The sequence below is a fragment of the Caloenas nicobarica genome, chromosome 1 (genome assembly GCF_036013445.1).
Source record: "Caloenas nicobarica isolate bCalNic1 chromosome 1, bCalNic1.hap1, whole genome shotgun sequence".
Classification (NCBI taxonomy): Eukaryota; Metazoa; Chordata; class Aves; order Columbiformes; family Columbidae; genus Caloenas; species Caloenas nicobarica.
This window is the reverse complement of record NC_088245.1, coordinates 51,922,905-51,944,784: the sequence shown is the minus strand read 5'-3', so window position 1 is coordinate 51,944,784 and position 21,880 is coordinate 51,922,905. Positions and strand designations below refer to the sequence as shown.

The 21,880-nt window shown below is 35.7% G+C and overlaps 1 protein-coding gene across 1 annotated transcript in view; it reads right to left on the bottom strand.

Annotated features, from left to right (window-relative positions):
* Window positions 1–208: 208 nt before the first annotated feature.
* The window catches only part of SLC6A15 (solute carrier family 6 member 15), a 35,362-nt gene continuing 13,690 nt past the window's right edge, over window positions 209–21,880 (bottom strand). Inside the window, exons 3-12 of the mRNA XM_065632646.1 lie at window positions 16,753–16,910; window positions 16,131–16,257; window positions 14,093–14,274; window positions 12,775–12,885; window positions 9,697–9,938; window positions 9,402–9,594; window positions 8,198–8,390; window positions 5,299–5,458; window positions 2,485–2,647; window positions 209–1,044 (exon numbers count right to left, since the gene is read on the bottom strand). Coding sequence (XP_065488718.1) covers window positions 673–1,044; window positions 2,485–2,647; window positions 5,299–5,458; window positions 8,198–8,390; window positions 9,402–9,594; window positions 9,697–9,938; window positions 12,775–12,885; window positions 14,093–14,274; window positions 16,131–16,257; window positions 16,753–16,910 — 1,901 coding nt within the window. The 3' untranslated portion in view covers window positions 209–672. The remainder of the gene's footprint in view (window positions 1,045–2,484; window positions 2,648–5,298; window positions 5,459–8,197; window positions 8,391–9,401; window positions 9,595–9,696; window positions 9,939–12,774; window positions 12,886–14,092; window positions 14,275–16,130; window positions 16,258–16,752; window positions 16,911–21,880) is intronic.

The following is a 21,880-nucleotide window of genomic DNA, read 5'->3' as shown; positions in this document are numbered from 1 at the left end:
TTCACACTGAAAAAGCAAATATTTTACACAAAATATACAGCCACAGTTTATGCAGTCCCCAGTGAACAGGGAATCTCTCCTCGCCTTCCTGTAAGTCTGCTCCTTGATTTTCTAATACTATTGCTCTATACAGCTATTACATAAGAAAATAGTTTGCAGGTTTGTTTTTTACTCAGCTAATAGCCTAAGTAATTAATCAGTGCTAACAAAATAAGTACAGCATATCTACATAAGGTATATACAAGTGTTTGCACAAACACAAGTCTGGTGAACTACTGCTGAGCTCACTTTTAATACTGGGGAGTTAACCTGAAAGCAGAAAAAAAGGATTTTCAGTGGTATTACCTTAGAAATATTTTATCATTTGAGTGAGACCTGGGCTTCAAGATAGAAAGCTTTAAATTTAGTAATTCATTTTAAAAATCAAATTCTCGGCTATGCTGACAGGTGTAGGCTGCCACTGATTTTGAATGTGTTCCCTTCAGTGCAAATGAAAACCCAGAGAATTAATCCAAAGGGAGTTTTCTCAACCTGTACGTACAGTCATAACATTTTAAAGACTGACGCTATGGAGCACCTGAGATCACACCCTAGTAAGTGAAGCTGACCACTTCTCATAGGAGAGCCATGATCAGTGAGAGAGGAGAAACAAACAGTATTTTTTTTCTGCAGTTACAAATCAGACTCGGGCATATCAGGCACATCTGCCATCAGATACCCGATACCATAACGTCCATTTGGAGCAGTATCCAGAGTTGGTGATCCAGTCTGTTTTCGATATATGTTTTTGCCAAAATTTGGAGATGGCACTTCACTTGGACTCTTCCCATGAATCAGACTTGTATTGTCTCCCTCCAGATTAACAGGTTCCTTTATTATCCGGCCTCTTTTGTAGGATACAGATGCCAAGCTACCAGAGCTGTCATTGATAAGGTTGCAACGGCGCACTACGAAGACTATTGGGACAGGCAGTATGGCCAATACTATCAGCGATATGCAGACAATCATTCCCCACGTTGGATAGCTGTGGAACTCTTCTGTAGCCTGAGCAACCCAATAGGAAAACTATTAATACATATTTACTTAAAAAAAGAGCACGTCTGCAGTCCTCACCAACATGTGCAGTTTTCAAACACATACAGATCTTTTTGCCGCCTTGCAGCTACAATGTGGACACCACTACAGATCTCAAATTTGAACAGTCATGGAGATGTAGGATTATTATCTTTCTGGCAGTGAGCAGGACCAAAACACTGTCCCACAGTTTCTGAGGTGCTCAAAGCACTCTAGTAGAGCCCAAATCAAGATTTTCACATTAGGCTTTCTTTTATTTGGCTGTAGTTGTTCCCCGATACTTTAAAGGATGTTCAGAAGAGACAAGTGTGCAGTGGTGTCTGTAACTGTGCCTGGAAAAATAACTCCTTGTTCTGTAGGTTAATAGCTGGGTCTACAGAGGGACTGTCTTAGATCACCCTGTTGGACTGTCCCACTTCATATAAACTTCATGCAAACTATAACAGATTTACTGGGGCAGTGACTGCACCCCACACCTCTACTTCATCCACGAATCACTGGCCAACACACTGTTTGCCTAGTAGCTCAATTAACATTTAGTTTTATACATAGAAAGGAACAGTATGCTGGGTATTCTAAGGTATTTCTCTTCCTAATTTTTGAGGGCAAGAATCGAACATAACAAGAACATTTTTCTGAGAATCCTGAGAAAGTAGTAGTGGTTGTCTGGTCTATCTACAGTAAAGCTAGCCTCTTGTATTTACACTTTACCTATCTTTGCTACAATTTCCCCCCCACTGCCCCAACTAGTTTGGACAATTGTCCATTCAGAAGGGTCTCTGACATTCATTTATCTGACATTTTATACTCCCTGCATTGTGCATTACAAGCCTGTAGAAACAGCTGAGGGCTGATGAGCCTACAAACTAGCATCATCGAATCTCTTTTTGGGGCCAACATGCAGCACTGACTCTGCAGTTTGCAAAGATAAGTTTTTTTACAAATCAAACATTCTTATTAGAGGCAAGATTTAATGCAGCTGTTACCTACAATGTGATATGTGTTCCCAAAGGAGAAGATTTATGACATGGCTAAATCTCAATACTTAATTCCACATAAAAATTGATGTGATATCTGAAATTATTTATTGTTATCACCCAACTATTTTCTGCAATAAAATAAGATTTAATGAAAGTGAACCACCTCTGCCACCCTTAATAATTTCTTCAACATACATCAACAAACTAAAAGTCACAAAAAGCATGAAGGTTTGTGTCAAGCAGTTATATTTTAAAGCAGAGCTACTCTAAAATTAGAAAATGGTTGGTTTTACCCTAGTTACTTGAAAAAAAAAAGTCACTATTTAGACTGATTTTTAATTTCTAATTACAATTTTTTGTCTTTTCATGTACTTCTGAAAGACTTCAGATATGATCATTATGATGGTGATGGCATCTGTTATGTACATACCGTATCTTCAATCCAAGCACTGTAGCCAGGAGGACTTAATCCCATTTGGACAACGCTAGCTACCAGCAAACATAACAATACTAAAGGTGAAACATACTTCCACATGTAGTAATAATACTGGCTTGGAGAAAACCCGAGCATATCCTTCAAATCCTCCATAAATCTGTAGAAGGGAATAGAAGGTTATTGTTAGCGCGTACACTGAGATTTTGAGTACTATAATTGATACATAGCACCTAATTTGAGGGAACAGACACAATGAAAAAAATGCATGTATATAAACAGCTGCAGTTTAGATTACTTGATGGGCTGAAAAATAAAGTTTGTATTACTAGTTCAGAACAGATGAACAGAAGGAATCACGACACAGTGCAGAGACTTAGTAAACCGCTTGCTGGACCATGCTGGAAAGATATTTAAACTCAACTTTCTTTTACAAGACTCTTTTACATCTTCGTATATTGTCTGCTGGGTTGTTTACTACAGCATGTGTCATTACTTTTGAGGACACATACAACCAGCACATCTTACAGATTCTGCAAAATTAATTTCGAACCTACCATGTGTGCTGCAGTATAAAAAAATATCTTTATGCATAAGCTATCATTTTCATCATGCAAGCTGCTGAAATAAAACTTTGTGAAGTTTTAAATCTGCCTCTTTGTGCCTTAAAATTGCAATTTAATTTATGACATGAACACAACTCCTATTTTTGTACTCTTGACGGAGGAGAACATGGTTCCAGAGCCAGTAGAAAAAGAGAATATTTTTAGAATTAATTATTTTGGAGTGTGCACAAGCACTGATTCTGTTTTAACTCCCTTGTGGTTCCACTCCCTTTTGAAACGTGTGCCTCAAAAACACTCTTATAGCAACAAATATGTTTTTTCAAAGCAGTTACACATTTGAAGCTACTGTCATATAAACTCTCAAAAATTTTTTGAACTGCATAATTTGGGGTATTCTATCCTTTGTTTAGACTGCAGTGAAACACATTGTTACGAAGAAACTGTATTTACAAATGGAGTGTGCCCTCTATAGACAGCCTTTTCTTTCTTGGGTTCTCCAGATCTTCACTCAGTGAAACCTAGATGTATTACCTTCACTTTAAAATATTTCCATTCTACTTATTCTCTTTTTAAAAGCTACCAAGCTACTTTAGCGCTCATTCCAGTGTGACAGGTTTTCCTTCTTGGTTACAGGGATTCACATGTTTGTTTTTTTTTTTTTAATCCTATTAGCTGTAAACCCTTTGGATGCATTTTTTTTTTCCTATCTGATCAAAGATATTCTGTCTAATAAGACACATATGGATCTTCATACATGAGGAAGACCCTTTGGTGCTATCACAGCCAATGACAATCTGTAGTCGTTGATTCTGACAGTTTTTGCCAACAAGAATGTTATGTTCCTGAAGACAGATATTCTGCAGAAGTATGTATCAGAAGAAATATTAGGAATACTCCAGAGAGAGGTTCAGGTGGCTGTTATGAATAAGAAATTTGGCTGTTTACTTTTCACTGTATCCTGTGAGAACCCCTTCTGAAAACATGAATCAACTGCACTCTGATTCAGAAGCACGGTATTATCATGTTTCAGCCATTCCTCAGAGGTAAGCTGCTGACTTTTGGCATGTTTGCCTCCCTTCACAGTGGAGCTACCTGACTGGATATTACCTACCCAGGTCATCTGCTGCATCTTTTATTTGCACATGTAAAAACAAGCACATGGTGTTCTCATGTCTATGTGATCAAATATAGGATTATACATGTGGCCCAAGTGGGAATTTTCTCCCTTAAGGAGTAAGTAGATCAGACACTACTTGCATAAACCAGAAAAAAATGTCTGGAAATCATAAAATTAAATTTTCTTATTATAGTTTTATTTAATTCTGGCGAGGGACTAGCTGATTACTCAGATCGTACAAGTGAAAATTCAAATAAAAAGCCACCCATTCTGTGTCACCCTTTGTACATGCAAAGGAATCACAGATGTTTAAATTACTTCAACATGCTAGTATAGCACACTCTGTTTTATCTGTGGATGCCATGAGTTATTTTTGATATAAACTCTTCTGTTCCTTAAGTGTGGCACAAATTGATCTCACTTGGTGAACACATTCTGTTGATTTCAGTCGTAAGAAGTAAAAAAATTAGGACTTGATGATCTTTCCTCTTCAGCCATCACTGATAGAAGGTCACTTAAATTCACTGTCAACTGTGCTGCTTCCAAGTAAGTTTTGACCCTATTCTTTGCTATCATTTCTTCTATTTCCCCTCTCACAACTAATGCTAAGAACAATTAATGGCTACAACAACCCCAAATTAAATCTAGTTCTTAAACTGAAACTTTCTTATTGTTACTGCCATTAGAGGAGAGTTTGCTTTGTTCCTTTCTCAGGCTGCCTGGAATACTGTCAATCTGGTCAGAATACTGATCCTCATCTGCTGCTTAGACTATGGTTATTACTCCTTGAAATCTTTCTCTTGCTGTCTTATTTCTATATAAATTCCTTATACTTGTGTATCCAGCCTCGTTTCTAACAGTCTAATTTTGCCTCTTTTACTGCATTATCCTCTCTTTGGATCTGTTGCAATCGCTCTTTGGATTCTGCTACACTGTTCTGATGCAGTATATCTTGCTCCAAACCTGTTCTTAAAAATAGACTAGATTCACCTTGAAGATTGACCCACTTTCTACTTACCTGTATTTATGTGTACATCGCAAATACTTCACACCATACAATTAAAACAGTAATAGTTATTGTAATGAATACTGTTGATATGGACAGGGAGATACGTTTCCTTCACTTACTTGTCTACACCATAAATTCGGGTGACTGCAATATTCTCCAAAATGACAACAATTAGCAGGGGCAGAGTAGCTGAGTAGTCATCAAACATTGTCACAAAATAATTTCCAGAGCGCTGCACAAAAATCAGGCCAATAAAAAACGCTACCAAGCAGCAGATGACTGGAATAAAGGACAGAAATGTGAGCTGTAAGTACAACAAAGTCCCATAGACAAAGAGGAAATGCAGAGTTTGAAACAGCAAAGACATAACACACATTATTTCATATAATCAAAGCTGATAACATTGTCCTTTTTGGGGAGGTCTCAATTTTAAGAATATTAGGAATTCCACCTATTCCCTACATAAGAGAAAAGTTACGAAATTAGAATTACTGGAACTGCCCTATTACAGTAGTCCTCAATAAGCAGCAGAGATTAATCAAGTGACTATTTCTCATTTAACTTTTAATTTAATGTGAATGCAAGGCTAAAATAAACAGAACTAGTAAGCTAAACATCATACATCATGTTACTTGGTCACTGGAACACTTTTTGCAATTTAGAAGTGAAAAGAACTAAAGTTTCAGACTATGATTCTTAAAAATAAAAAGGCTGAATAGGCTTCCCCTAGATCATTCACAGCATGAACTTTCATTAGAATCTGTCTAAATGTATTTGTGCACTAAGCAATAAAATTTCTGCCCTTCTTTTGCTTAGGGACAACCTGATATATATCTATTGAATGCTTAATCCTGTACAATGAATCTCAATGTATTTTTTTCCTACTAAATTCATCCAAAATAGGACTGAACACTTAAGTAACCATAAAATAAGTCAAATTTTGAATAAGCTGTGGTATCAAATGTATGCTGAACACCAGCAGAGAGTGATTCTTCCACTTCTAGTGCTATTTTTTCCTTCCACTGAGAACGTAGGCTAAGGACACACCTAAGCAGTCTAAAATCAGGTGAAATGAATTTGGGCCAAAGCACAAAATATCCTGACAGAATACACCCATTGCATAAACCCCAGATAATCAATTAGTATTGATTAAAGTAGTGAAAGGAAGACAATGACACCTTTTTAAATACTGTGGCACAAGACCAATCACTTTTTTCAACCTTGTCGTAACTACTGTTATAATGACTTTCAGAGAACAGAAATTTAGAAGTAAAGAGATTGTTACAAATCGATGTGACCTCCTAACACAAGGTGACATAACCAGAACACACAGATAAAATCTCTCCAAACAACTTACTCTCATTAATCACACTGAGTTTTATTACTGACCCTGAGAAAATAATTAAACCATCAGAACCATGTGTACGTGAATTAAGAAATCTCTGTTACTCTTGTGTTCTCCCATCATGTCTTACCATTACACTTCAAAAAAGTGCATATTTAGTTGTAAACTAAGGCTCTGGTAGTTATACTCATCATAACGCAGCACATACACATGCAGACTCCCATTTGGAAATACCTGAACACAAAATAAGTTTAAGCAAGAGCTGTTTTCCCTAAACTCAAGAGGGACTTTTTTTTTGTTGCAAAAAGTTGCAACTGTGTTCACACTTCTGCAAAACTTGGAGATCTGTGGTTTCTGAGCACAAACTCTCAGTGCAGAGGTAATCCTTCTTAAATCCCACTGATACTGCATGAAACATAACACAGGCATTTCAGTTTTATAAGTTAATTGGAAGTCATAATCCTTTGAGTACAACTGAGTTCACCAAAAATCATGCCTGCATAACACTCAAAAAATTACCAGAGAAATGCAGTTCTCAAATATTCAAGAACTTACTGTAATTTTACTTACTGTAATTTTCAAGGAATTACTGTAAAATGCTTTATTACTCCAGAGTAATGACTACATATCATGATATTTGCATATATACTTCGGGAAAACAGCTAATTTCTAAATGTCACACTGGTTATGCAATAAGAATTTAAGAGCTAATTCAAAAAAAAAAGTGGTCAGCAGGTTAGGACTTCTGAAAAATCAATTGATTAATGTTCACGAAGAATTTTCTTCTTAGAGTTAGCATAGCAAACTAAAAAAATACATGTCTTCTGTTAAATATTACTTATTATCTAAATACTTAGCAGTCAGGAAAGAGCAGTGCTCTGCTGCCTCAGGGGTTAACTCTTAGAAAATATATTCTTTCCTTAATAGAGTTAGATAACGTTAAAATAACTTATTATATTTTTTTATTTTCTACTTCTCCTGTCACAGGTATTGATGTGAAATCCAAAGTTGTGTCCCCTGCAGCTGTCCTGAAGATTTTCAGAAAGCTAACTTTCACATTTTATGCTGATGTTCTAGCTCAAAAAGAGAAATGGCCACAAGACAATCAGAGCTACATGAACAGGTTACACCTCACATAACTTTAGCCATTTAAAAAAAAAAGGGCAAAACCAACACACATCTTATTTAAGACTCTTTCCACATTCAACAGGGAAGAAGTATGTTCCTCTAGAGAGTAACTATGCTGATGTTTAACATAGTAAACATTTCACCATAAAATAAGATTTCATTGGCCTACTTAGGAGCAATCTGTAGTAATTTGCAGTGTATTTTCATTCTTTCCTTTTGTTTTGTTTCTCTATCTGTGACACAGGCAAGAACAGAAAGTATTCTGGAAGAGTTCACAAGGATTGCCCATACAGAAACTTGTAACAGAAATCCTCCATTAAATATAAAGTACTAGGATCTTCCTGCTCTTGTAGCATTCAGGAAAAGGTTTTACTTGCAGATAGTAATGTGCCTGTGCATGTAAGTACAGTCTGGAATACAGTGATTTATTGCTCTGTAAAAAGTCAGTGCTGAAAACTTCCATGTAAAAAAACAGGACTCCATACTCTCAAAAAAACCCGCTTAGCTTACTGCTCCAGTGAGAAAATAAAGTTTGTGCAACTCACCAGTAAGAATTTCTTTCCTGATTTTGAACGTATCAACAATGGGTGTGATGATGCCTTCAATGGTTCCGAACATACTTCCAAGTCCCAAATTTACCAACATAAGGAAGAACATGACTGACCAGAAGGGCGAAGCAGGGAAGTGAGTCATTGCTTCTGTAAAGGCAATAAAAGCTAAACCAGTTCCTTGAACTGCCTGTCAATGAGGGGAAAAAAAAAAAAAAAAAATAAAAAAAAAAAAATAAAAAAATCAATGTTATTATTCATGGACAGTATTTTTTTCTAGTGTCACAGTCTGACTTGCTGTTCATGCAATGTCATTGATTAAATCGTTAAGTTAGAGTGGGAAGCTGCTATCTAATATGCGACCCTTCCGAAACTGCGAACTTAATACTATATACTGAAATACTGGATTTGGCTGAAAATCTCTAAGTTTACTGATAATAACAACGCACTTCTTCCTCACTTTCACTGATAATTTTGCCTGAGAGCTATTATACAGGACTGCTACAAAATACACTTTGTTCTCTCCAGTAAATATATATAGGACCTCATTTTTATATCTATGTGTATCAAATTTAAATGGCAGGAACAGTATAAAACCTGCAATGTCTAAGTCACAAATTTGACATTTTAACTTCAGATACTGGTGCAATTACATAGAAGTCGGTGTTTAAAACTGGAAGTTCCTCTGAAAAAGCTAGAAAAATCTCTCTCCTTTTACAGATCTGGATCATTATAAAGATTTCAAAACAGGATGATATTCATTAAGCAATTACATAATAAGTAAATAATAACTTTTTTATTTTCTAGTGAAGTAGTATTCATATTTAATAATTGTATCTTAACATTGGAAGACATTAGTTTGAGATGCTGAATAGGTACAGCTCTGTGTAGTCTTTGGAAAAATCCTCACGCTCAACTCTTCTAAATACAGAACTTTAAAACCTCCTGGGGAGAGCAATATAACAATCAGAATATTTCATAAATCAGTGAAGACTATATTAAGACATGGGATCAAAAAGTTCTCAGGTGAGATGGAATGTGACCCTGTACAGAACCATGTTTCCATATGGATCTCTAGAGGTGCATTGCTCATAAATACACTGTTCTGATAGTCTGTGTAAGCATACTTCACAGTTTACTTTAGGCTTACAAGTATTCATTTGTTCATAATCTCTGTATTCGACTTAATTATTAATCTCACCTTGTTAAGTTCATCTTCAATTTGACAAGATTTCAGACCAAGAGAATCAAACTCTTCTTCTTTAACTTTCCGAATAATGTCGTAAACTAAATTGTAGTCTTCTGCTGTAATGCTTGAGAAATTGATATGATGTGGGATCATATCCTGGCTCAGATTGCCTATTTTCAAAAGTTTTAAAATCTTCTCTGAATTTCTGTAAAACACAATAAAACAGAGAAATCAAACTCAATGATCTGTGCTAATTAATAAATGAAATACCATAAAAATAATAAAGAAAATAAATGGATATTCATACTGGATAACACATTTTTCATTTATGATATTGGCTTTGAAGCCCAGAACTGCAAACACCACCAAAGTTGCCAGCACAGAAGTGAAAAAATTGATGAAGGACACCAGTACAGCATCAAAATGGCAGTTGTTGTCTCTCTTGTTGTAGCTTGAAAAGGCAATGACTCCACCAAATCCAAGCCCTAAGGCAAAGAACACCTGAGTAGCAGCTTCTCTCCAGACCTTGGGCTCCAGCATTATTTCAAGCTGTTTGAAATTAGATATAATATATGTCAGCTATAAAATGCATTTCTATTATATGAAAAGACAATAGAAAAAAAAAACAGGAAGACAACCTACATCACAAAATGCTAATACTCCACTACAAATGTATTTTCATTATGATACAATGAAAGCTAAATGTGATACCTAAAGTTGAGCAAACTTACAGGCCAGAATTTCTATTCATTTTACGTGATATAATCCTTAAAGAGAAACAGAGTATGCTCCCAATAATGTGACACTACCAGAGCTATATAACTGAACTAGCAGCTAATTATACTGTGAAATATGAGAGAATATATATATTTTACAGTATTTACTGTCTTTGTTATTTTACAGTACATGTTTTATCAGTCGTTAGAATTAATATTTATTGCAGCATAATCAACACTCTTATACATGCAGTAAGTATGTGGAACATTGTTTTGTTGCTACTTTTTTTTAAAAAGTGACTATGAGATACACATGCTTACATGGAATTCTATTACATGCAAATATGCAAATCAAAATGCAACATGTGAAATAAATGCTGGCCACCACAATCTTTATAGTTCACAAGTCAAATCTCCCTTAAACTAGATGCCTTGAACTTACCCTAAGTTAAACGGGTCATGTATTTGAGGGACAACTAAGCCTTTTATTAAAAAATTGAACTGTGTTGCTCTTTCAGATGACCATACTTCAAGAAACATCTTTGTTAAAGTTATGAGTCATCATCTCTCTATCTCAGATCCTTCTAGATTCTGAATCATAAAAAAGAAGCACATGTGAAATTTAAACACTAGATTTTCTCAAGTTGATTCAGAGCCTCCATTCATTTAACAGTGAAAGACCTCAATTCTGCAAATGTTTGGGTTTTGTTGTTGTTTAGGTTTTGCCTTTTTTTTTTTTGGCTTATCAAAAAGAGTAAAACTAAAAAGCATCAGCATAGGTGCCAGTATCAGAAGACTGATTTTCTTACTCTGAGAAAAAAACATAAATCTGCTATTGTTAAGATAACATTCTGAAAAATTTTCCAGTTTCCCATAAAGGTATAATATTTATTATAGATAGGCAGCAGCTACCTTTTTATTCTTTTACATATATCTAAAATACAACATACTTTTAAAAAAGTGTTTATGACAATAAACTTGTTCCTGACTTAAAATTTTTGTTATCATTACAATGCACAAGTAGCCATTGCTCGTGGTTCACTCTGCCTGTATCCCACAGTCGTGCTACAGCTTTTCCACTAGAGGGAGCTCGAGGAATAGTCTTAATTTACAAATCTCTAAATGGGTTAAGTATCAAAACACATCTTGCTTTCTGCAATAGATCACTTGGTATGATCAAAGGTAGGACGTTCTCAGATACATATTGCTTAGCATTTCAAAATAAGTTTCTAATTGATTTGATATCATAAGGTATTTTCTGTGAAATTTTGGGGGCTCTGTATTTAAGCTTCATACAATCCCTACCTTTCTTTAGGTTTTTCATTACGGCTGTTATTTAGAATTTCTGCTTTGTTCAAACACTCCAAAGAAATAAATTCTCTTCATTAGCCCTGTGCTTTCACATCTGCACCAACATGTGCCAGTCCTCTGCTGTGCTAACACAATTCTTCTGTGGGAGTATGCTGTGATCGTCTGTGGTCAAAATGTGGCCATTTGCTGAACAATCAAGGCTGAAAAGGTGTCTCTACCTCCCCCCTCATGTCTATTTACCTGGATTATTTTCAACCTAGATCATTTTAGCAACCATTTTTACAGCATGACTGCCTGCCCAAATTAAGCACAACGTAGCGAATGGAAACAGCAACAGGTGGGCGAGACTGAATTCCTCCAGGTAGTTTCACAAAACTTACAGTCCACATTAGTGCTCAAGTACAGAAACAATCAGAAACTATAATGAAAATACTCTTGAAGGTTTATATTCAAATATACTGTATGTGACACATAGGCCTCCGAGCCTCAAATTTAAGCCACAAAAATTCTGAGATACCGAACTGGAAATCAGAAGAAATTAAAACAAATTTTCCTTTCAAGATTGTTTATCTGAACACTTGAAACAAGTGTATGATTAAGTTATAACCTAACTAAAAAGTAAACATCAGCTGCAACTTATTTTAGGTCTAACTCCAGAAAGATGAAACAGTGAAGGGGGAAGAGGTGTTGGTATTTGAGAGGAGTTTCAGTGGTTACTTTCCCTCAGTATCTAGTGGTTCTCCTCCAGTTAAAGAAAGGATTAATACTGTGGCTGAGAAACCTAATTAAAACTTCAAGAGGTCTGTATTCCATCTCTGCTATAGACTTCCTCTTTGTCAATAAGCATTGCATTTCTCTGTTCCTCAGATTTCCCCAAATTTGCCTGAGCAGCCTGCAAGTTCCTGCAGAACCACGACTCTCTAAAGCGATGACAGTGAGTGAAGCAGAGCACGACTGCGTATCACAACGCAAGAAATAACAATGTGATAGCTAACAAAGGTCATTTTTATAAGATGACAGTTCTCCAGAGACTCAAAACACCTTGAATTAAAACAACTGACAACACCCTGTCAACTGGCATTAGCTACTATGTGCATTGATTTTAATCATCATCTTATTTGGCTTTCATTTCTGAAACATCAGGGACGTAACTCTACACAGACCCTTGGAACACTTAGAGCCTTTGGACCTTAGGGCTTGACATTATGCCACTGAGGTCAACAACAATTTTGTAATTTAACCAAAGAAGAATATGGCCAAATGTTCTATGAAGACAATAAGCTTAAATGAGAGCATTCACAGATGGTCAAATTGCCACTCAAATTGCAATACACTGCAAACACAAATTAAGCACATACCTTAGGTGTGAACATGTGACGAATTCCATCCACTGACCCATTAAGGAGCAGTCCTCTGATCAGAAAGCATAAAAGTACCACATAAGGAAAAAGGGAACTAAAATACATAATCTGAAAAACAATAAGAAGAAATTCAACATGACATCTATGGACTTTTATTTTCAATAGCTTCATTCGCTACTCAGTATCTTCTGGATATATGACTGAATTGATCATTATATGCTCTAAGAAACATGCAGAACATTTCCCATTCCCTTTGTCTCTCCAGAAGAAAGCAAAATCACATGACAGTGAAATAAAATCTGTACTATATTAAACCATAAGCTTGCCATTGTGTTGACTAATTGATAACAAACTGCTGGGCTTCCAGTGAAATTCAGTGTGAATTTAATGAGATCATGACAAGGAGAGAAGTAGACTGTTTTAGAAACGCTTCACTTTACAAATGCACTTTGATTCAAGTACATAGTATGGTAAAGATATACACCTTGAACAGAAACTCATTCTGTCTTCAGAAGAAGAAAAGAGTCAATGAAAAGTACATAACCAATGGATGCAAATCACTAAGTAATGCCTACTACCAAAACAAAAAAATTACAAATCAAACATGATCTTTCATTCTCCATTACTGAAACCCAAATTTATTCTGCACTTTCAAGTTTAATGAAATGATTTTCTTGCTAAACCTGCTATTTGTTTCTTTAACTGAAATACACTAAAGAGGTCACAGAAATAGCAAATCATACAGTAGCCACTCCAGCTGACTGCACGGACAGGAAAGAAGACATGGTGAGGTGCTCAGATGCAAAGGGATGGTCAGTCTTTAGACAAAAGAAACAATCCAGAATGCTGAAAAGTAGCTATGTTAATCACAGAGCATGCATACCAATGACAGTAACAATAAACAGCAAAATGCCAAGGAATTTTGAGGACCTGAATGTACTGCAATCACACTGTGACTACACATGGAAACCTAATTCCTCGGACATTCAGAAACACACAGGCTTAGGCTGCATTAACAAATCAACAAAGCTGAGGTAAAGTTACTTGTAGCAGTTATGTTGATGAGAACAGAAATCATTCTTCTACAGATCTCCATTCCCACTAAATTACTACAATACGCACTAAAATTACTGCAATTTTAATGCTTAACTACTAACATTCCTCTACTTGAGATTATACAAACACTGGTGTGAGTCACGGACTGTAACCTGCTCCCACAGATTTCGTGAGAGAGTAAAGAGAGGGTGCGGTGAACAAAAACATCGTGAAACGTTTCAAAGTAAAACACTGTCATTTAGGTAAACAGTATACTCACTTTGCCTGAAGACTGAATGCCTTTGATCATGGCTAGGCATACCATGACCCAGGCAGCCAGCAAGCAGACAGTCATCTTCCAGTTTAAACCCCCACTCTCTGACAGAGAGCTGGAAATATTCAGCGCTTCTCTGTACCAATAGTAAGTGGTTGCAGAACTTTTTTCACACTCTGGCTCCACAACTGTCAAAGAGATGTTAGCAGGAAGAGAACGAGTTCAAGACAGAGGTATCTTCCCAACATTTCCTAACAATATTCTACCAATACCCAAAATCTGCAAATTGTGCCGTCATCATTTATTGAGAAACTAAACTCAAAGAGTCTTAAGTCATTCTCTAAACAAAAAAAAGAGACTGCTATTGGTGAAAGGTTCTTGGTATATCTTTTTAAAACACACTTTCAGGATAATGTATTCCTCTGCACATGGTCAATCCAAGTCCTAAGAAAAATTTAATTTTCACTTAAGTACTAAATAGCAGGTAGGCATAGATGAAGACATATATTCTATTTATCACAGATAAGATTAGATTACCTACAAATGATACCAACTTATATACTATGAAAAGTATCTCTCCGAAATCAAACACTGAATTATATTAATTTTGAAAATACATGGAAAACAAATTCTGCTTCGATATGACACTCAAATCAACAGGTACTTAATTACTATTAGAAATGAACAAATAATAACATAATGATACCAAAGTTATGAGAAAAGGAAAAATGCCTCCTACACAGTTATGCTAAATGAAAGTTGCTATGTGTATTCTAGAAGTGATTTTTTTCATTATAATACAATTCTGCTTTACTCACATTACCAAACTGTTTAAGAAATTCTGTGTACCTAGAAATATCACACATGTAAATGGAAAAAATTCTTCAAATAAAATATTTACTTAACTTTTTTATAAATTACTTGTATCAATCTTATCTCTAAGCTACATCCTGAGTCAAGGTTAATTAATGAAAAGGAAAAAATATGCTAATATTAAGAAATCTATCACAGGTGTCAGATCTTCACTGAAATAAACTGCCAAACATGATAGGATATTATAAAATACAATACTTTTCTGTGTTTAAGCTTAGTTCAGATGACCTCTACTTAAGTTAGGCTGACACGCTATATCTTAATATTTAGGCAGGATAAGCGTACGTAAACAAATGCTGTGGATCGATTAATGGACAACAGCTTGTGAAATACAGTCAATTTAAGTGTGTGCCAACATTCAAAAATTATTTCAAACAACTGAAGCAAGCAGCTCTGGAAAACCACTATACAAATATTGTGCAACTTTTCAAATGCCTCTGGTTATGTTCTTTATTAAAGGGGTAAAAAAAACACAAAAGGTAATTAAAGAAAATTTAAGATCTGAAATAAAAATAAATGAAAATAAATATTTCACATTTCAAGAAGAAGAATAATGCAAAGCGTGTAACTATTAAGAGATAACCAAAACCAAGGGATAAGGAACTTTTAATGTTGTTGTATATGTCCATGTGAGACCATCTCATTATAGCAACAAAACAATGACCAATTATCTCATTTCTATTGGTTTACAAAGCAAACAATGCTTTTATCATACGCATTTCATTGACATTTACAATTTTCCATTTTCTGCTTCATTAGTAATGCAACACTTTCAGCTTTGCCGTCAGGAAGTATCTTAATAATGGAAATGTAGAAATATCCTTCTTCCACCTTTGTTTTTCACCAAGCATAAAATGCAGTACCAAAATCAGAAAACAGCGATCAGAATTTTTTTTTTAATCTGCAACACACTAAATAGCACTCTCCTAGTTTCATTACTCTTTAAAATGCTGTTGACAGTGATGTTGTTTTCCAAATACAGTGTATTTATCTTAGGTCTGCTGTATTTTTTCCAAGTATATAATGTGACATCCTATTAACATGCAAAACGAGCTTCAGATACAACACTTTTCCCCACAAATATGCCTTTGAATTGTATTTTTTCTCATTTTTGTTTGAAAATATCAGATTATATTTTATATGATTTTTAATAACATTGATATGGACTTACATGTATGAGATGTGTTTTTAACTAACGGACACTGGTCCCATGGTAATGGATGCTGAAAAGACTGGGAAAAGTAAAACAGACTCCATCCAATAATTACATTGTAGTACAGGGCCACAAAGAAACATACCTATAAAAAAAAGAGATGTATCAAAAAAGTTACACAGATTACTATATTCGTTTATTTTAAAATATAAAAATCCTTACTAAACTTCTGCATATTTCTGCACATCAGCCACTGAATCTAGTTTTAACTAAAATAAGTCAGAATGAGAACAGAATGTCTTGCCCCACTAAAGTACCTAACACTTTTCTAAATTTTCACTTTGCTCTGTATTTATTATGTAAGACCTATGTTTTTACAGGCTTTTTTTTTTTCTCCAGAAGACTACTTGGTTGCCTAGTTCCCAATTTCAAGAGAGTCACAAAATACAAGCTGACTGGTTTTACAGACACATCTGTATTAATATTTTTAATGTACTAATTTAAGTTTTAAGACCTTCCAAAATATTGTCAACTGATCTTGAAACCCAGCTACAAATCAGTGGCCTTTTCCTGCAGCAAAACTGTGAGTCTAAACCATATAGACTGAAACCAAAACACACAATTAATGTTAAAAACTTACTACACAGCTTGCAAATCCAATTCCTCCAAGTTTGGGGCTGATATAATTCCACACACCGATACTCCCTCGGCGGATCCTCTGCCCCACAGCAAGCTCCAAGAAAAATAGTGGAATCCCTATTATCAGTAGCAAGATTAAGTATGGCACAAGATAGGCACCTGCAAAAGGAACAAAGTATAAATCAGGGTGAGAGGAAGAAGAGTCAGAACTTGACACAGCAAATGTGAAACCTTCTAATAGCTTCGAGTTAGAATTAGTGTCATTCACTGCAAAGCTTTTTTGATCACATGCAAAGACTATTTGACCTTTATCTTGGCCATACATTTTGTAAGATATGAAAAGCCCAGAGCCATTGGATTTCTAAAGCACTGTAGCATTTTGAGGCAAATCTTACTGAAAGTGACTTATTATCTAATCTAGTTGTTTGCTTGTGAGAAATTTTGGGCATCTTTTTAGAGATATAGTGCTGCAAACAGGAGCTGAATCAACATTTCTTAGAAAGCTCTACAGCAAGACTGAATTTATAAAGGAAATACAGAACATACTATGCATACAACATTCTAAATTGCATCCAATCTTAAGAGGTTTCAGAAGACTGTCCTGTTGATGCACCTCAGATGCTCAGAAAGGGGATTTCACAATGTACGGTATAATGATTCTATCCAGCTAAGCAAGAAAACATGAGCCCACTTCTACCAGGCTCCAGACAGAGACTAGAAACATGAGGTGGAAATGGAGTACTGCAGATCCAGATCCAGTACTCACAAACACTCCTTAAAGACATATTTGAAAATGTGACTGTTACTGCACTGTTAGACACATATATGTAAAACAATTCCTTTTTTTCAAGGTCTTATTCACAAGAAGTGGTCGTATACAATTCTAACTTCAGGAGGCATCCCCATTTATTTCAGTAAAACTAATTGCAAGCAAATGTATCCATACACTAAGTGCACTGACAAGTTCAGAGCCCAACTTTCTAGATGCTGTTGCAGAGTATTTAGGATTAGAGCTAACAAAACATCTAAGAATCAGCAACTAGCAGTGTGGCAACTGATTTTCAAATGCATGGCTCTTATGCTGCAATCTAGAGTACTGTGCTGGCCACCTAACTCAAAGGGCTTAGGACTTTTGATTGCAATCACTGTAAGGCTAAAGAAAAGCACTTAAGAGGTGTAGACTGCGGCATGTTGAAACAAACTACAAAGCAAAGATCTAAAGACCTCAGAAGCTTAGAGTCAGAGCTATTAAGTTGTATCATCAGTCTATGCATCCCTGTGATGAGAGAAGCTGAGCAAAGTTCATAAACCAATCTGGAATTTATCCTCAACACCAGCTAAGTCCTACTTTAAGTGTCTTCATCCAGCATCAGCTTTCTAGGGCTTTTTTAGGAGTCTACCAAAATATGCTGTCATTTGCATATCCTTAGTAGCTAGTTTGTCCCATGGAACACAGCTTATTGTAGAAAAATTAAACCTTCCTAAACAGTGCAGGAGACCTCAGATTTTCTGGTACCATGCACTCCTATTTAGGTCCACTTGCAATTTTGCCCTTCATGAAACACGCACAAATTGGACATCAACCTGCCATTATAAAGATCTCACAAAGATCCTAAGCATGGAGTAACTACAGTCTTGAGTCTAAGTAGGAAAAAAGACAGAGGAAAGTAAATCTAAGAAAAACTACTGGTGGACCAGGCAAGGAATATTGATCTTATTTACCTCATAGTCTATAGGCTGTTGTTAGCACGAAATAGCTCCTTGTGTTTTATTCTGACAACATGATAATATGATATGCAATGATACTGCTTGAGCAGCCCTTGGTCAAAACCTATGCCAGGCTCTGAACAATGTTCTAGTTTTGAGGTTTACAATACTCCCTCACAGAGCCAAACACCATGGTCTTAGCTACCCGCTTCAGCACAGTACAGACGGCCTACTGAGGTAGCAGCTACATTGCCATCCCGTAAAGAACGCAAAGGACTTACTTTCTACTATGAAAAGAGAGACAACAGGGACAGAAGGAGATAAACATGAGGAAAACTGAGGAACAGAGTAACAAGCACATTCCAAAATGAGGGAGACTATCTGTCTTAAGAATATATAACAAATAATACCATCATATACCCTTGATTTATCATCAGCATTCTCTCAAAAATTCTGTGAGAGAGAAGTATACTGTAAATACACACTGCAAATGAGAAGATTTGGCATCATAATTTTGTCATAATTGAAAGCCAACAGTACATAATTTTTTAAATAGTTTAACACTACTGTAAACAATACCTGAGGTCTTAATTAGACAGGTGTTGCATAGCTGAGCAGAGACAGGCCTAAACAGCTCAAAAACATTGGGGCCTAAGTGACTTACCCTGTATCCCACTGGATGACTGTACTAGAGCAGGAACTGAACCCAGCTCTTCAGTGTCCCAGTCCACAACCTTAATCACAAGGCTGCAAAGTTAAGCACATGTTTAAAGACTGGGCTGAGGTGGGTGTTTTATGGTGCAGTATCAATGTAAGTTGCAAGTTTTATCAGTTAGATTCAACTAAATGAGTTAAATAAATGTGGTGTTAAATCCACATTACATTATACATGACACAACCCTGTAATTCAGTGTGGGTAGCCAGCAGAGTCTATACTGCAGCGCTCATGCAGAGCACCTGAAGTGCTGGTTTTCTGATTAAACTTGCTGAGCTCCCTTCTGATCTTGTGCCCCGCCCCAGAAGAAGGCCATAATGGAAAATAAGTGCACATAACGAGTTTCAGTGTGATATAGTTTGGACATAGCTGGATTAAACAACTGTATATCACAGCTGCAAAGGGCTTCTGTGCCCTATAGCCAGCATGAAACCACAGCGTCTCTGGACAAGTATTTTGTTTCAGCATTCCCTCAAAGCTAGACATACTGTAAAGAACTGTAAGACATCTTCACTTCATCATAAAACAGAATCACTATGGAAACAGCTCAGCATGCCTCTTATTTGCCAGGGCGTGAAAACATGGGTCTTTGGAGTTACAATATTGAATAAGGACCATTTTTCTTTGAATTAGAACAATAAACTATACATGCTGGCTGTGGACAGCATCCTACAATTAGTTATATTCTACTACATCTGCCAGCTGAGCAGCCTTCTGAATATTACAATTCTGTGTAGTTCAGGATCCCCCGGTCTCCTTCCTACACTTTCAAAAGTATTCTACTGCAAAGTCCTTTTTTTTTTTTTGTGCATAGTTTGGCCTTAAACACTGGCTTTCATATTAAAAGCCCATCTGAACTTCACAAAAGAAAAATACCTAAAGAAAACCCCACCTTATCCTTCTTCACGAGACTGAATGACAAAGAAACAAAAGATTTCAGGAACCAGTGAATGTTAATACTGTGCACAGCACTGCTTTCTTTTTTTATTTAACCAAGCACTGTAACAGGATACTGGTAAATTGTCTCTCTTGGTATTACAATATGTGCTACATTTTGCAACATTGTTGATAGAAGAGGAATATTAACAGTGGTTATAAATGCTCATGGGAGGGGGAACAACATAAAATCATGTGGTTCATAGCAACTAAAGAGTAGGAAAATAATTTCAGAAGCAATAATGCAAGATGACATAACTATCACCATCTTGATAGTACAGAAGAGCTTTTCTTCTCCTAGTCATTCTTGATGTAACCTGAAAAATCTAACAACTTTCCAGATTTATTTCAACTGCTGCTGTGCCAGATTTTAATTAAGTGTCTAGTGTTTGATTTAATTCTTACTCAATGAAGGTGAGCTTTACCACTGTCTTGAGGAGACATCCCAGTTCTGGACACATTTACTAACAGAAAGCTAGCAAGAAGCCAATATTCAGACAAAGATCAACTTATTTTCAATGTTGAATGTTAAAATTTTTAAAGTTACAACAAGTGGGCAACAAAACACTATAGGTTTACAGTGTACTAAGCTCCTATAAGTTAAATTCTTTACCATTGTAAAATATAAACTGCTTTTATTGGGAAAACTCCGATAAAAAGGTTTTATGTTTTATCTATAGGTTTGTAGTCTATCCTGCTGATACAATAGTCTTCCTGTCACTCGTCTTTTACAGTTTAAATATGTTCAGGTGTGCCTATTTACAAAACTGTGTTTAAAGAATGAAAATTTCCTTAGTTTTAATGAAGAATTACACTTGCAAAATAAAAATTAAGACATTTTCAGCACACTGAAATACAACTATATTTTGAGTCTGACAATAGTTTAAATCAGAACTCACAAAATATTATTGAAGTCATCAGTGAATTCAAGGCACTGATTATAAGTCATTGATCAAAAGCTAAATAATTAAGCCACTGAATCCATACTGAGTTTGGAATACAAGGGAATACATGCTTTGCTCCCATTCTGCTTGTCTCAGACAATCAGACTGTAGCTTCTAATGACTACTCGGTCTTTAAGAGTTTTCATACTATTTCCTCAGCACTTGTCAGCAATAGCTACTTTGCTTTTTATAAGACCACAGAACTTAACTGTTCAATCTGCTATTATTTCAGTATAAAATCCAGAGTTCTTAACTGTAAAAACTCATGGTGTGACTCAACCCATGTCAATCTTTTCAAAATATAATGGCAAGATAATCCGCTACAGATTTCCTCTACTGCTCACAGCTTTTATATGTTTAGCATTTACTAGTTCTTTTGACCTTTTACATCACAGAAATATTTTAAAAGACTGACCTCAAAAAAAGAAATCCTGAGGAAAATTAAGTTAATGCTCATGAAAATGCAACAAAATCTTTGGGTGTGCAGTACTTCGTAGACACTCAATAACATGTGCAACACTAGCACTTCTTAGATAACCATGTTCACTTGTCTTCATAATAAAACTCATTGGCATATCCCTTATTCTAGCAGAACAGATAATTTAGTTTCCTTCTGTTACTTCTAATTTGTTAAAGTACCATTTTACTTCTACTAATCCTAGGAGAAAACAACAACCGAACAGATGAAACTTTAAATATTTCCTTTGTTCGAAAAAAGTGAAAGGTGTGTAAGCAATTCACCACATGACAGCAATAAGTGGCAGGAAAATATAGGCCACTATTTATTAGCCTCATGGCAAGACCAGGTAGACCTGAGTGGTTTATTT